General features: G+C 38.7%; 2 protein-coding genes across 2 annotated transcripts; both read right to left on the bottom strand.

Annotated features, from left to right (window-relative positions):
- Positions 1-1240: 1240 nt before the first annotated feature.
- LOC100889113 (echinoidin) lies at positions 1241-6297 on the bottom strand. The gene is made up of 3 exons (XM_003730231.3): positions 5924-6297; positions 4507-4684; positions 1241-2168 (listed from the first exon to the last, which is right to left on the bottom strand). The coding sequence occupies exons 1-3, from the start codon at positions 6055-6057 to the stop codon at positions 1935-1937; spliced, it is 546 nt and encodes a 181-aa protein (XP_003730279.1). The 5' UTR covers positions 6058-6297; the 3' UTR covers positions 1241-1934.
- A 1059-nt stretch (positions 6298-7356) lies between these two features.
- LOC115922644 (echinoidin-like) lies at positions 7357-14463 on the bottom strand. The gene is made up of 3 exons (XM_030981912.1): positions 14129-14463; positions 11335-11512; positions 7357-10687 (listed from the first exon to the last, which is right to left on the bottom strand). The coding sequence occupies exons 1-3, from the start codon at positions 14260-14262 to the stop codon at positions 10457-10459; spliced, it is 543 nt and encodes a 180-aa protein (XP_030837772.1). The 5' UTR covers positions 14263-14463; the 3' UTR covers positions 7357-10456.
- Positions 14464-14923: the final 460 nt, after the last annotated feature.

Genomic DNA, 14923 nt, shown 5'->3' with positions numbered 1-14923 from the left:
GAAATATGATATGAAGTAGCTACTCTCTGAATCTTAAATTGGTCGATTTTTATGAGAAGGCGTTGTATTTTTTTTTTAGACAACTCCACCCTTGTATTCTATTATCGTATGTATACTGACATAAAGTGAATTTCCATTTCTCTCTTTTGAATCTTATTTCCAAGAGAATGTGTAAGCATATGGCTCCGTTTAGTCTCATTTCACAACGCCCCCTATCGTCAGAGCATGGTCAGATTCAGCAGCCTAACATGTTAGCCTATGGACGTTTTTTTTAAAAACCGTTAAAAATTCATTTTTTGTTTAAACGAAAAGCACATCCACCCGACGTACGTTATCACTAGCTCTTTCATTGGAGCTCTCATGTCTCATTGACTTTTGAAAGTTCACCCACCGTAATTTTTCAAAATAGGTTGCAAGCTCGTCATTGCCTATAATACACATGTGAAACAAGTCTAACTTTGGACTCAGTTTACCAAGCGATTTGAAGATTAAAGGTCGAGCACACGAAACATAAAAAGCATGAATTATCATAGATCACTTCTGCCTATTTCGTTTTGTCCATTTCATCCAACCCCCCACCGTAATTTTTCCATTTAGTAAAAGCAAACATTTTGCCGAGTTTAGGAAAAACATGAATATTCATGAACGGTCAGACAATACAGCCTTTTAGTACGTAACGTATAGTGAATGGGAATGTGCGATGATCCGTGTAGGAGGTAGAGGTCACACTATGAACATGACAGACAATGAAAACGGACAAAATATACAGTTCCTCATCTAAACAAAGGGACATCCCTTCACTGCTATTATGTAAAAATGTGTAGAACAGATGTCACATGCATATTCACAGGTTCTACACATTTTTACATAATAGCAGTGAAGGGATGTTCCTTTGTTTACCTGAGGAACTGTATATTTTGTCCGCTTTCATTGTCTGTCATGTTCATAGTGTCAGTGGTTTGTGCTGGCAATGTTCACGCGAGCAAAAATGAGACAATCGGAGCAATATGCCTATACTGAAAATATGTTTGTCATAAATAGCACCTAAATATCATCAAATGCGGTAATTTGCTCTGCTCTAATTAAAGACAAATAGCTGTTTTAATGAGGAGGATAAAGGAAATTGCCCGACAAAGTCATGACTGTGAAGTCAGCAGTTTGCCAATTATTTGAAGTCGTCGAACGCGCAGTTATTTTGATCTCAGTTTTCCAACTTATTTCAACCTAGTTGTTTATCCGTTTTCGTGCAAAGATTCACAAATATATTTCTCTGAGAATCACACCGATCAGCACGACATCGGAGCGAAAATAGACCGAACAAGTATGACAGTCATCACTCCGCAAGAATCGGTCGGTTTGAGTCGGTGTGTAGTCGTTAATTTTGTGGATGGACTAAACACCCCAGTCACACCGACGAAACCGACACCAGACTGAAAATAAACCGACAAAATATTATGTTATCCCGAATTGCCAATGCTCTGTCTGATATAATATGTGGGTCTGGCGTTGTGACAGAGGTATATAATATAAACACCTAAGTCTGACCGGCACCAAACCGACCGATCTATTGAGACTTTCGGTTTATGTCATCTTTTGTTCGGTCTGTCGTCAATCTGTCAGTGCGTCTCGTTGGCGTGATTGAGGTACGAGGTCTGAAAAAGAGGCATACCAGTTACCATGTTAATAAAAAAAATACAACAACAACAACAAGATTGGTCTCTGGCTTAGCCAAACTTGTTGAACCGGAGTGAGGTTGGAAGGATCGACACGAAAAATCTCAAAGTCCCTTGAAACACCTGGGTAAGGGTAGGGCTGGGGCGGGGGCAGAGATAGGGTAATTGTCTTGAGTCGATCCTAAGTTCCGTGGATTTTATTTTTTTAGTGCGGATGACCTGGGGGGAGGGGGGGGGGGGGCTTTGGCTCCCTGGCTACGCCTATAATGCTGGTAGTTTACAGACGAAATAAGACGACCCATTAAAATCACAGGGTGCATCATTCCATTTGTTTCCATAAGTACTTCGTATCAGCCCACAGTCCTCTTGAGAGCGCCAGTTGTCCGGTTGACCTGGTGACCACATGGTAAAGTCAAATGGAGTCCCATCTGTCCACTGGAAGTGTCCTTCAGTTGATGTATCATGCATTCCAAGCCACACATTAGCCATACCAGACTGGTGGACAGATATAAGGGGAGAGAGGGGGAGAGGAAGAGAGAGAGAGAGAGGGGGAAGAGAGAAGAGATAGAGGAATAGAGAGAGAGAGAAGAGAAATAGAGAGACATAATAAAGAGAAGAGAGAGAGAGAGAGAGATATATAAGAGAGAGAGAGAGAGAGAGAGAAAGAGAGAGAAATAAGAAGAGAAGAGAGAGAAAGCGATTTCAATATGAAATTTTACTCAAACGGTATACATGTAAGTAAAGAAATATTACAAAAAACATGTAGGAAACTCCGAAATCTTATGTATTTTACATAGATTTAGTATACCAGGGGGGTGTTTCACAAAGGTTTTAAGTCAAACTTAACTCTAAGTTGGACTTAAATATTATGGAGAGCCATTTGTAGCCTTAAAATAAATATATATTCAAATAAAAAAATTCAAGTATTTTAGACTTTCATAAATTACACATCAAGAACAAGAAACCTCCTTGATAATAGAAATAATAGAAAATATGAATGATTTGAATTAACATTTTAAAATAACTTTTACAGAATAATTTCAAAGATGCTAACCGCTTTCCATAATTTTTAAGTCCAACTTAGAGATAAGTTTAGCTTATGATCTTTGTTCATATTAAAGGGAAGTCCATCCTGATATCAAGTTGGTTCTAATAATATAAGCAGAGAGCTGAGAGAAGGATTTCCGTGAAAGTTCGAACAAAAACAGATTAGAAAATAAGAAAGTTTTGAATTTTTGAAGGTGCGATCATTTAAACACAAATTGGCAACTATGTGACGTATCTTGCCAGCTCCCCTTCCATTTGCCCTGTACTAAAAAAAAATCCCCTACATAAGATTTTTAATCATACATTCAGTCTAGATATAAATATTGCAAATAATGTTTTTATACGTGATACAAATCCATACTGTCATAAACGATTAAGAGCTACATTTCGAAATGTTGTCTCTCTAATTTTCCCCAGGATGGACTTCCTCTTCAATATCACCACCATCAAAACTTGTATTTTCAATTACATATCCGTTTCTGCTTAAGAAATGTTTTGTCTGTGGCTGTAATATCAAGTAATCTGCTTACATGACAGTCGTTCTTCCGCAAATAATTTAATAATGTTTTATAATGTTTGAGGAGATTTAGTATTTGTGACAGTTTATCATTTCGTTTTTTGAAAATAACAATTTATATTATACAAATATACACTGCCTTGAGAGGTTCTGGTTAAAACTATGCGCAAGAGGTGACTCCAATAGTACTATTGGCTGAGGGGCGCAGCCCGGAAGCAAATGGTACTTTTGGAGTCACCGAGGCCCATAGTTTAACCAGTACCTCGAATAGAAGGCATGGTATATTTGTTTTATATCCTGCATAAAAAAATTATCAAAAAAAATTAATAATAATAAAAACATTTTTGGGAGAAAAAAAAAATTTAGAACCAAAAAAATGTAAATTTTTATCTAAAAAGATTTAAAATATTTTGTTTTCAATAAATTAAGATTTGAAAAAAAAATTGATTCAATTAAAAAAAAAAAAAAAAAAAAAAATCGCATTTTTTTCAACTCCCAAATAGTAAACCCAAATAGTACTCTTATATAGTACTTTCTAAAAATAGGTCAAATATTTTTGGTCATGTGACGAGCTCTCAACCAATCAAAAGCCAACAAATTTTTGACGCAGGATATAAATATATATATATGTATTTGCTTATTTATAATTCATTGTCAGAACAATAATTATTGTACTTTACATCATTATTGTTATCGAAATACTGTCTACTTATAAGAATGCAGAAGAAAATGACTGGTTTATTAATAAAAAAATAAATTCAAAAACATATTGCATCAACAATTAATATTTTGTTATTATGATTATACTGCGGAGTAGTATACAAATATACACTTATTTTGAGAGGTTCTGGTTAAAACTATGCGCAAGAGGTAACTCCAATAGTACTATTTGCTGAGGGACACAGCCCCGAAGCAAATGGTACTTTTGGAGTGACCGAGGCTCATAGTTTTAACCAGTACCTCGAATAGATGGCATGGTTTATTTGTTTTATATCCTGCATCAAAAATTTAGTTTATATTTTAAAAAATATTTAAAAATCAATTTAAAAAAAAAAAATCACATTTTTTTTCAACTCCCAAATAGTACTCCTAAATAGTACTCTCATATATTACTTTCTAAAAATAGTTCAAATATTTCTGGTCATGTGACGAGCTCTCAACCAATCAAAAGCCAACAAATTTTTGATGCAAGTTTAAAGACTATTGGTAAATCATAGTAAAGAAAGAAAAGAAAAAAGCGAAGGAAGGAGAGATATGCCATGACTGTACCTCTTTCTTCCGGGAAGTTTCGAAAAGAGTTGCGACGAAGTTGTGTTCTGCTTCAGAATGGATGGAAACCAGATGACCCAAACTATCTATGACTGCTCCTCCACTGCCGAGAGAGGGCACGCTGTAAGTCTGACAGTGGTTCTCTGCATCCTGCCATGTCGTGTTGGAGGCGAAGAATCTAAGTTGGGCAAAGGGAAATGAAAGTTGCACCGTACTTGGAAGGGATGGAGGTTTGTCCTCATTAAGTTGACTCCTACACTTAGTACAATCTTAACATTAAGGCCAAATAAAAACAAAACATGTTAAGCGTCCTGTTTTTTCGAAAAATAGGAAGGAGGAGGCCCTTTTTTTCCCTTTTTTTTCCTTTCAAAATGGCCGCTCGGTACATTTTCCCCGAAAGTCAGGCTATTTTTTTAAGATGGCCGCCGACATTTTTTCATTAAAAAAAAAAAAAAAAAAAAAAAATCAGAAATAGCTCCATTTTAGCAGTGTTTTTCATGTTTAAAAAAAAAAAAAAAAAAAATCCAAAAAAAATCCAAAAAAAAAAAATCCAAAAAAAAAAAAAAAAAAAAAAAAATAGGAGGCGGCCCCCAAAAAGGAAGCCGGCGGGGACGCTTAACATTCATATTTTTTTTCATGGCCTAATCATTGATTTATACCACTAGCTGTACACAAACGTAACCTAAGATCAATTGCAACCCTCGCCCTAACCATTATGGCCTACCTTTGGCGGAGTAAAGCCCAGAACAACCAAATCATACTCAAATACAGTAGGAGGGCATTAATACCCCGAAACCCCGGATACCCCGGCATCAAGATAATTTTCCCCATGCATGATTTCATCTCATCTATATATGGCCCGTAGTCCAAATTTGCTTTAAAATGTAGTACACTATAGCTGAAGTAATATGCTCGTTACATAACAAATACACGAACACCCGTCCCACACACAAAAAAAGGAAGGAGAAGAAACAGAAGAAGGAGAAGAAGAAGGAGATGAAGAAGGAGAAGAAGAAGAAGAAGAAGAAGAAGAAGAAGAAGAAGAAGAAGAAGACGAAAAAGAAGAAACAACGCAAAACAATAATGTCAATGCTAAACAGAAACGAAAAACACAATATCCCAACTATGACCATATTTTACCACCATGAAGGGATGTACGACACTCCTGCGACCATTGATCAGCGGGAATTTTCTACAACTAACCGAATAGTAACTTCCACATCACCGGACCCAACATTATACCTAACCGCTAACCCTAACCCTACCCTAACCCGGCCTAACTCTCTACATCCCCTAGCAAAATTAATGTCTGATCACCCCAAGTAAAGGAAAAAAAAGTTTCTGAAAAAGACAAAACGAAAATATAAAATAATGATAACTGTTCATTGGGAAAAAAAAAAATAAATAAATTAAAAACCTGTAACAATGCTGTCCGAAAGCAGTCCAGAAGGTCGGACAGCAACATCCAGCTCGTACCCCGGTAGGACAGGCCGTCAAGACGATGGTCAAAGAGATGAAAACCAGCATGGACTTTCGATAAAACTCCAACATTATACTTTAAGCTACTTCTGCTTCTCTTGCCAAACGTAGCCGCTCAGTTGGTTATTATTGAGCAGCTTTGAGTTCATCTACACAGCCGTTTTTATTGGAATGTATTTGCGTTGTCGTGAAAGTCTGTTTAATTCTGGAAAGTTTCGCTGTGTCTGCATGGCGATATATATATATCGCAGTGATCCGTCTCCCAAAGGAAGTTCCGCCTCTTTAGGAAGAACCCGGCCACAGAACGGTATTCATAAGTTTACACACTATGGAATACTCCTTTCATTTCAATTAGGCTTCCTATATAAACAGGATGTTTTTATATGTGTACTCCTCCAGGCGCGTACGCAAGGGGGGGGGGGGGGGGTTGAACCCCCTCAAACTTTGTTTATGTGTGTGTTTTGGAGGAACCCCCCCCCTCAATTTTTAATTTATTATTATTTTTTTGTTTAGATGTGGTAATGGGTGACCCCAAAAAGATGACCTTACTCCCGCCCCCCCCCCCCCCCCCAACGAAACGAAATATCGATCGGCCAAATTTTCAAATTTTGGGACACAAACAAATAAAAAATGTGCTCTTACTGAATGGCTGAGTCGATGCGAAATTTTCAAATTTTAAACTCCCCCCCCCCCCCCCTTCTAAAAAATCCTGCGTACTGCACTCATCTATAATGACTTCCAGAACAAAGGTCGCAAACTACGGGAAACAAATAATCATAGTATACCAGTCCTTTATTGTAAAGCAAACTTGTATTTGTTATGTGGAATAAAGTCTTTTCTACATTAAACACTACGTTGAAAGTCCCCCCACAAAAAAAAACAAACAAAAACAAAAACAAAACAAAAAACACAACAACAACACATAACATTATAATAAACGACAGAAAAAATAACAAAACAACAAAATACATTGTAATTGACTAATAAAACACAATCCTTTATAGATCTTACTCATATTTTCTCTACATTTCTTCCCCGTCCTCCTCCCTCCCCACCCCGTCATCCTCTCTCTGTCTCGCGATCGTGTCTATAAAATTTCCCTTCTTGTGCGGCGTTAAGCCTGCTAGCGCCGCAACTGCAGCCATATATAACCCTACTCTGGAGCAGGGCCAGCTTAGCTCGGAAACTTGCGACCTAAAACCTCTCTTAGCCCCGCAAAAACCAGGTGTGAAAACGGTATAAGACGAACATAATAATGGTCCAACTTGATTGATGCAATTAAAATTAATTAGAGGTGGGGAGGGGGGGGGCATTTCTTTGAGTATAAGCAAAATATTCACAACAATAATGAATACAAAAAACGGATAAAAGTGATGTAGGAAGATAAAGCTCAATTAATCTTTAATAAAACAACAACAACAATAAAGAGACCTCTGCCAATGCATGACAAACACTGAAGTGCAAAACGACTCTTACAACAATAATCTCCGAAAAGTAAGTTTTCATTTAAAAAACAATATTACGTGCCTTGCTAATTGAGACTCCTCCAAAATGTTTTTATCTGTGTGCGTTCACTATAACTGTGAACTACTAAACGCTCCGTTGATAACCACATCTCTTTTGTTCTCTTCCTCATTTCTCTATTTCGAATTATGATATTTAACGAGATTTAATGAAATTCTCAATGATTCGTTTTCAATATCTGAGCATGTACACAAATAGGCCTACATATTATTAATTCAATCATACATTTTCGTTCTTTATGCACATGCGTATTGTTGTATGCCATCATCTGAAGTCTCACTGAAAGTACTTTTGTTGAGTGTGCCAAAACGCAATTATGTACGGCCTATTTCAAATCATCGGGTCATCACATCGGGTCGGGGACTCAGTTCTACATCACCACTTCACAATAACTAAAAGACAGAAACACAATCAATAAAACTTATCTGACCTTTATGAAATAGCACCAGCTTTAACATAGCTTCAACTTTATTACAGTAAGTTCTCAATTCTCAAATATTCAGAAAGATACATTTTACTTCAGCGATGTTTCAGTGTGTAGGTGTTTATCTTTCCATTCAAACAACTCTGCATAATTTATTTATAATTCAACAAAATGTTTAAGATGTTACGTTATAGATTGATGCACAATATTTTGATTATTCAAACTCAATTACTCATGGCATGAATCTCAAAGAGTTACGAGTTTGCGAGAGAGTAAGAAAGTGGATGCATCTCTCCCATAATCTTACTTCTGAGTTGATTTATTGGATTTTTATTTTCTTGTATTCTTGTAGGCATTTATTCATCTTCGAGCATTCATTTACAGACCAGCAATGATATGAAATGTGGTTTAGTTCTGGAGAAAAAATATTCATCCAGATGTAAGTAAGTTCATTATGTAAACTTTTGGTCCCACTGCTAGGAATAATTTTCCACTGTACATTCCTTCATGCCCTTCAGTTGGATCTTACAAGAGAAAATCAAAGACGTAATACAGTCTGTGCAATTTAAAACATGGTACAAGCAGAAAAAATATTTATACATGATATGAACTTTCACAAGGCCTTTGCTCAAAAAGCAAGTATGTTTATTTGGCATCATGTTAAACGTGAATGATTACTATTGATGTTGCTCCTTGAATTTAAATCATATTAATTTTATTTTGTAAGTGAAGAGTTCTGTCTCGTTTTGCGTGACGAGGCGAAGAAAAAAATCTGTTCATGCCACTTATTGCATTCATCGAAGAAATCGGTTTCAACAGTGAAAACTATGTACTGAAAAGTAAATGTAATTTGTGAGGAAGTATCAGTTAACATAATATTTATGACTTAGTAGCACCTGACATGTACAAACAAATACTAAAACATGCTTCAGTCATGTCATTATATTCTTCACAATTAATCTCTTTTTTTGGTTACAATACTGTTTGATTGAATGTGTGAAACCTTCATGAAGATTTATACGATGAATACAAAAAGCTAATAAACAATTCTCTTCGAGGGAAATACATCTGATATGATTTTGCGGAAGAAAGTTTTGTTTTGTTTTAAAGCGTAATTTGTGACAGTCGGCTGTGTGACTATATTTCGTACACGAAGCATAATGATATACATTAAATATATCAGACAAAAATTTTGCAGGGGGTGCTGCGCACCCCCTGAAGAATTTCCAGGGGTGCTGCAGCACCCCCGCAGCACCCCTGCTTCCCAGGGCCCTGGCGATGACCCGATGACTCCCACTAAGTCTCCCAGTATGTAATTCAATTCATTATGTACAATATCATCCGTGGTGGCACCTTTGTGTTAAAGTTGAGTATAAGCAGGAAATGTAAAGAAACGGTTATGTCAAGTTTTGGAAGATAATGGACTAATGAGAAGAAAGCTGTGGTTGTGTGAAGTATGAGATGACAGTGGCGGATCCAGAGGCGGGGGGCGTGTGGTAATTTGCTCTGGTCTAAAATAAAGTAAAATATGTGTTTCATGAGGAGGATAACAAAAGTTGTCTGACAATACATTACTGTGACGTCAGCAAATTGCTAATTTCAGGTCATCGAACGCGCAATGATTTTGATCTAAGTTGTCAAACTTATTTAAACTCCCTTGTTGTTTATCCGTTTTCCTGCGAAGATTCACAAAATATGTTTCTCTGATTATTATGCTATAAACGTTGATGCACCTTGTTATCAAAGATGGGTTGCCCTCTGCGCCTGAATCACACCGATCAGCACGACATCAAAGCGACAACAAGTATGACAGTCATCACTCCGCAAGAATCGGTCGGTTTGGAGTCGGTGTGTAGTCGGTTTTGCGGATGGACTAAACACCCCAGTCACACCGACGAAACCGACACCAGACTGAAAATAAACCCGACAAAATATTATGTTATCCCGAATGGCCAATATTTTGTCTGATATCTGTGGGTCTTGCGTTGTATGTGAAAGAGGTATAATACCTCAGTCTGACTGCCTACCCGACTCCAAACCGACTGATATTTTGGGACCGTTTGGTTTATGTAATCTTTTGTTGTTGTTGGTCTGTTGTCGATCTGTATGTGCGTCCCGCTGGCGTGCATGCCTGGGGTATGAGGTCTGAAATAGAGGCTTTACCGTGCAGTTACCATGTTATAAAAACACGAACAAAAAGCACAACAACATTGTTCCCTGACGTAGCCCAACTTATTAAACCGGAGGGGGGCTGGAAGTGTCGACATACAACATTACAAAGTCCCTTGAAACACTTTGGGTAAGGTAGCTAGGGCTGGGGCGGCCGGGGGCGAAGGGCCGACATACAACATTACAAAGTCCCTTGAAACACCTGGGTAAGGGTAGGGCTGGGGAGGGGGCAGAGATAGGGTTATTGTCTCGAGTCCGAAAAGCTCCGTGGAGTTTATTTTTTAGAGCGGATTACGCGGGGGGGGGGGGGGGGGGGGGGGGGGGGGCGGCCCCCCTTTGGCTCCCTGGCTACGCCTATAATGCTGGTAGTTTACAGGCGAAATAAGGCGACTCATAATCACAGCCCGCATCATTCCATTTGTTTCCATAAGTACTTCGTATCTGCCCACAGTCCTCTCGCGAGCGCCAGTTGTCCGGTTGACTTGGTTTCCACATGGTAAAGTCAAATGGAGTCCCATCTGTCCACTGGAAGTGTCCTTCAGTTGATGTATCATGCATTCCAAGCCACATATTAGCCATACCAGACTGGTGGACACAGATAAGGGAGAGAGAGAGAGAGAGGGGGAGAGAGAGAGATAGAAAAGATACAAAGAGGTAGAGTTAAAGAGATGAGAGGAAGAGGGAGAGGGAGAAAGATATAAAAAGAAAGAGAAAGAGAGAGAGAGAGAGATAAAGAGAAGAGAGACAGAGAGAAGAGAGAGAGAGAGAGAGAGAGAGAGAGAGAGAGAGAGAGATGAAGGGAAGAGAGAGCGAGAGAGATAAATAACAAAAGATATTGAACATTATACAAAAATCATGTAGGAAAACTCAAAATCTTATGTATCATTCATTTACCCCAGTGGCGCCCCCCCCCACCCCTTGAGAAAAAAATCATGTAAAAACACGTATTTTTTTTACCATTTTGGGGGTTGCCTCCCCTGGCGCTCAAGGGAGGGGGGTGCCATTTTTTTAATTTTCGAGGACCAAAAAAAAAAAATGTGCTCACTGCTTTAAAAAAAGACATAAATACATTTATACAAACATTCAAAATACATTGGGAAATATAATTCAAAAACATATTGCATCAACAATTAATATATTTTTTATTATGATTATACTGCGGAGTAGTTATATATATATGTTGTAATTTTGATTGTTGGTAAAGGAAGGAATTATATATGCCGTGACTGTACCTCCTTCTTCCGAGAAGTTTCGAAAAGAGTTGCGACGAAGTTGTGTTCTGCTTCAGAATGGATGGAAACCAGATGACCCAAACTATCTATGACTGCTCCTCCACTGCCGAGAGAGGGTACGCTGTATGACTGACAGCTGCTTTCTGCATCCTGCCATGTCGTGTTGGAGGCGAAGAATCTATTAAAGGTGAAATTCAAAGAAGATCACAAATATGCATGGGTGTCGATCCCGGGGGGGGGGTATATCCCCCCGCCCAATATTTCAGGTGGGGGGGGGGTGACCTGTACAATCATCCCCCCAAATAATTCACCATCAAAAAAAAATATCAAGAGAAAGATTAATGATGAGAGCCCGATGAGAGTAGTTAATGGTTATTACTCGCAAGATGACCATCAATATACACATTTTGCTATCTCATTTTCATAATACATACATTACGAAGTAAATGAGACAACCGTATATAAGACACGAATAAATTGAATTCTCGCTCATACGGCTTCATCAGGATTATTGATGAATTTATTCAATTTGTTCATTCAACAGCATCATAGAAATGCAGTGCGTCAAATGCAAAGACGCAGCGTTAAAAAGCAACGAGCTAAATGTTAAGCGCGAAGCGCAAAAGTAGCAATCTGCAATGCACATCTGACAATCCTGGACAGCTAGTGTAAACATAGATGAACTCTGTGACGAATTTCTGATGAGATCGGAGACAAGGAGAAAGCTTCCGCGCTTTGCGCGGGAGCGGGAAAACTGAATTCAGACAAGGATTTAGAGTCGAGAATAGTACAACGAATCGTTTTCTTTCTTTAATAATCTAATAAAACGTCAAAGCTTCCGCGCTTCGCGCGGGAGGGGGGGGGGGGGGGGGGGGGGGGGGGGGGGGGGGGGGGGGGGGGGGGGGGGGGGGGACTGAATTCAGACAAGGATTAAGAGTCGAGAATAGTACAACGAATCGTTTTCTTTCTTTAATAATCTAATGAAAGGTCAAAGCTTCCGCGCTACGCGCGGAGGAAGTGAAACTTGATTCAAACAAGGATTACGAGTCGAGAACGGTCCAACGAATCGTCTTCTTTCTCTGATAAATTAATGATACGTCAAAGCTTCCGCGCTTCGTCCCCTCCCTGCACTCTACCCCCTAGGGAGCGCGCTTCGCGTGCTCACTACCGCCCCCCCCCCCCCAAAAAAAAAAAAAAAAATAAATAAATAAAAAAAATAAAAAAAAAATAAATAAATAAATAAATTTAAAAAAAAAAAAATAATAAAAAATGAAATGAAATCTTGGCTACGCGCTTGGGGAGGGGGTGCAACCTGCCACACGCTTCTACCTCTTGGTTGCTTAATTTGTTGATCCATTGCCGAAAATATTTTGGCACCTATCATTCCCCCCCCCCCCCCCCCCCAACCACGGATACAAATCGACACCCTTGCAAATATATCAACTATGTATCAATAGAAACTGGTAAGCTAACAGATGGCCATCGGACACCAAAATAAAATAAAATAAAATAAAAACATGCGCGGGGTTTAGAGTGAGGCAATAGATTATACATTTAACCTGGCGGTAGTGAAGTAAGAGAAAGAACTCAAGAGAAGATGAAAACACAGGCACCGAAAATGTGTGAGATGTCATGGGACATTGTCTGCTTGTGCAAGTCATGTCCATACTGTGATCTCACACATTTCAGCAGCGTTTTGTAATTCATAATAATCAGTACTTCGAATGTTACCAAGTATTGAATTTTGATAACCTTGTCGAATCAAAGTTTCAACTTTGCAATGATGAAAATAAAGTTAGTTTATAAAAATCAATGAATATCTACTTTAAATAAAAGTGGAGCGGGAGGAGGGCAAACGGAAATAAAAGTTGTACCAAACTTGGAAGGGGTGGGGTGGTGTTAAAGAACCTGTCAAGTATAGTGGTCCTCATGAAGCATAATAATTTAACCCCAACTTTAAGCTTTCCTGCGCTAAAAGTGAAATCTTAACTTAAATCTGGGAACGAAATCACTAAACCTAAGCGTGCCCCCCAAAATTGTCAAGATCGGTTGAACTTTTTTAGACCCCTCCCCAGGACGTCGATCGATTACATGTATGTCCCCCCCCCCCCAAACATCAAACTCTGGCTACGTCCCTGCCCCAGACGTATCTGATAAAGACCAAATGACACCAAAAAAAAACACGCACACACAATATATTGTCATACAGAAGAATATTAACAGGAAGAAGAAGAAAAGAAGAAGAAGAAGAAGAAGAAGAAGAAGAAGAAGAAGAAGAAGAAGAAGAAGAAGAAGAAGAAGAAGAAGAAGAAGAAGAAGAGAAGAAGAAGAGAAGAAGAAGAAGAAGAGAAGAAGAAAAAGAAGAAGAAGAAGAAGAAGAAGAAGAAGAAGAAGAAGAAGAAGAAGAAGAAGAAGAAGAAGAAGAAGAAAATACAAAAATAACGTCCACGCAAAATTAAAAAAAATGAAAATATAACATTCCATGATATGAACATTTTTACCATCAGGAGTGGACATGCGTGCTCCTGCGACCATGCAGCGGTCATTTTCTACAACTACCAACATCACCGGACCCAACATTCCCCCCCCCCCCCCCCCCCGGCCCCGCTGGATCCGCCACTGCAACATACCTAGCCCTAACTCTAACGTTAACCTAAAACCTAAAACCCAACCCTAACTATCTTCTTTGTAATAATTAAATCCCCAAAAAGAAAAGAAAAAAAAGAGGAAAAAATGAAAATCTACATACAGTATTAAAATAATGATAACTTTATTGGAAACGCTTCTATTTTACCTGTAACAATGCTGTCCAAAAGCAGTCCAGAAGGTCGGACAGCAACAGACAGCTCGTACCCCAGTAGGACAGGCTGTCATGACGATGGCCAAAGAGATGAAAACCAGCATGATCTTTCGATGAATATCCATCATAATACTTTAGGCTATTTCTGCTTCTCTTGCCACAACGTAGCCGCTCAGTTTTAGATGATTGAGCAGCTCTAAATCACCGTTTTTCTTGGTCTAATTTTGGCGTTGTCGTTGCCGTGAAGGTCTGTTTAATTCTGGAATAGTTTCGCTTTGTCCAGCAACATCGCAGCTCCACTTCCGATCTGCCAAAGGACGTTCCGCCCCTATAGGGATACCCGCCCACAGATTAGGATAGATTAAATAACTGTAATAGGATAGTTTTCCTAATTTCACAATCTGAAATAGTTCTTTTTATTCAACTAGTATGAACAGGATGTTTTTACCAGTGCACTCATATCTCTACGACTTCCGGAACAAAGGTCTAAAATAACGGGAAACAAATTATCAGTCCTTTGTTTTTAAAGGAAACTTGTATTGGTATATAAGGAATAAAGACTTTTCTTCTTCCTTATTAGGCTACGTCAACCCCCCCCCCCCCCCCCCAAAAAAAAAGAACATTGTAATTCACAAATAAAACTCAATCCTCTACACATCTTACTCATTAATTCCCCCCCCCCCTCTCTCTCTCTCTCTCCCTCTCTGTTTCCGTCTCGCGCTCGCGCTATGAAAGCTCCCTCCTTAAGATTTGAAATTTATAAGGCCGCCATTCCTTCTTCATAATTTA

The sequence above is a fragment of the Strongylocentrotus purpuratus genome, unplaced genomic scaffold (assembly GCF_000002235.5).
Source record: "Strongylocentrotus purpuratus isolate Spur 01 unplaced genomic scaffold, Spur_5.0 spur5_scaffold_12, whole genome shotgun sequence".
Classification (NCBI taxonomy): Eukaryota; Metazoa; Echinodermata; class Echinoidea; order Camarodonta; family Strongylocentrotidae; genus Strongylocentrotus; species Strongylocentrotus purpuratus.
This window is presented reverse-complemented; position numbering and strand designations above follow the sequence as displayed.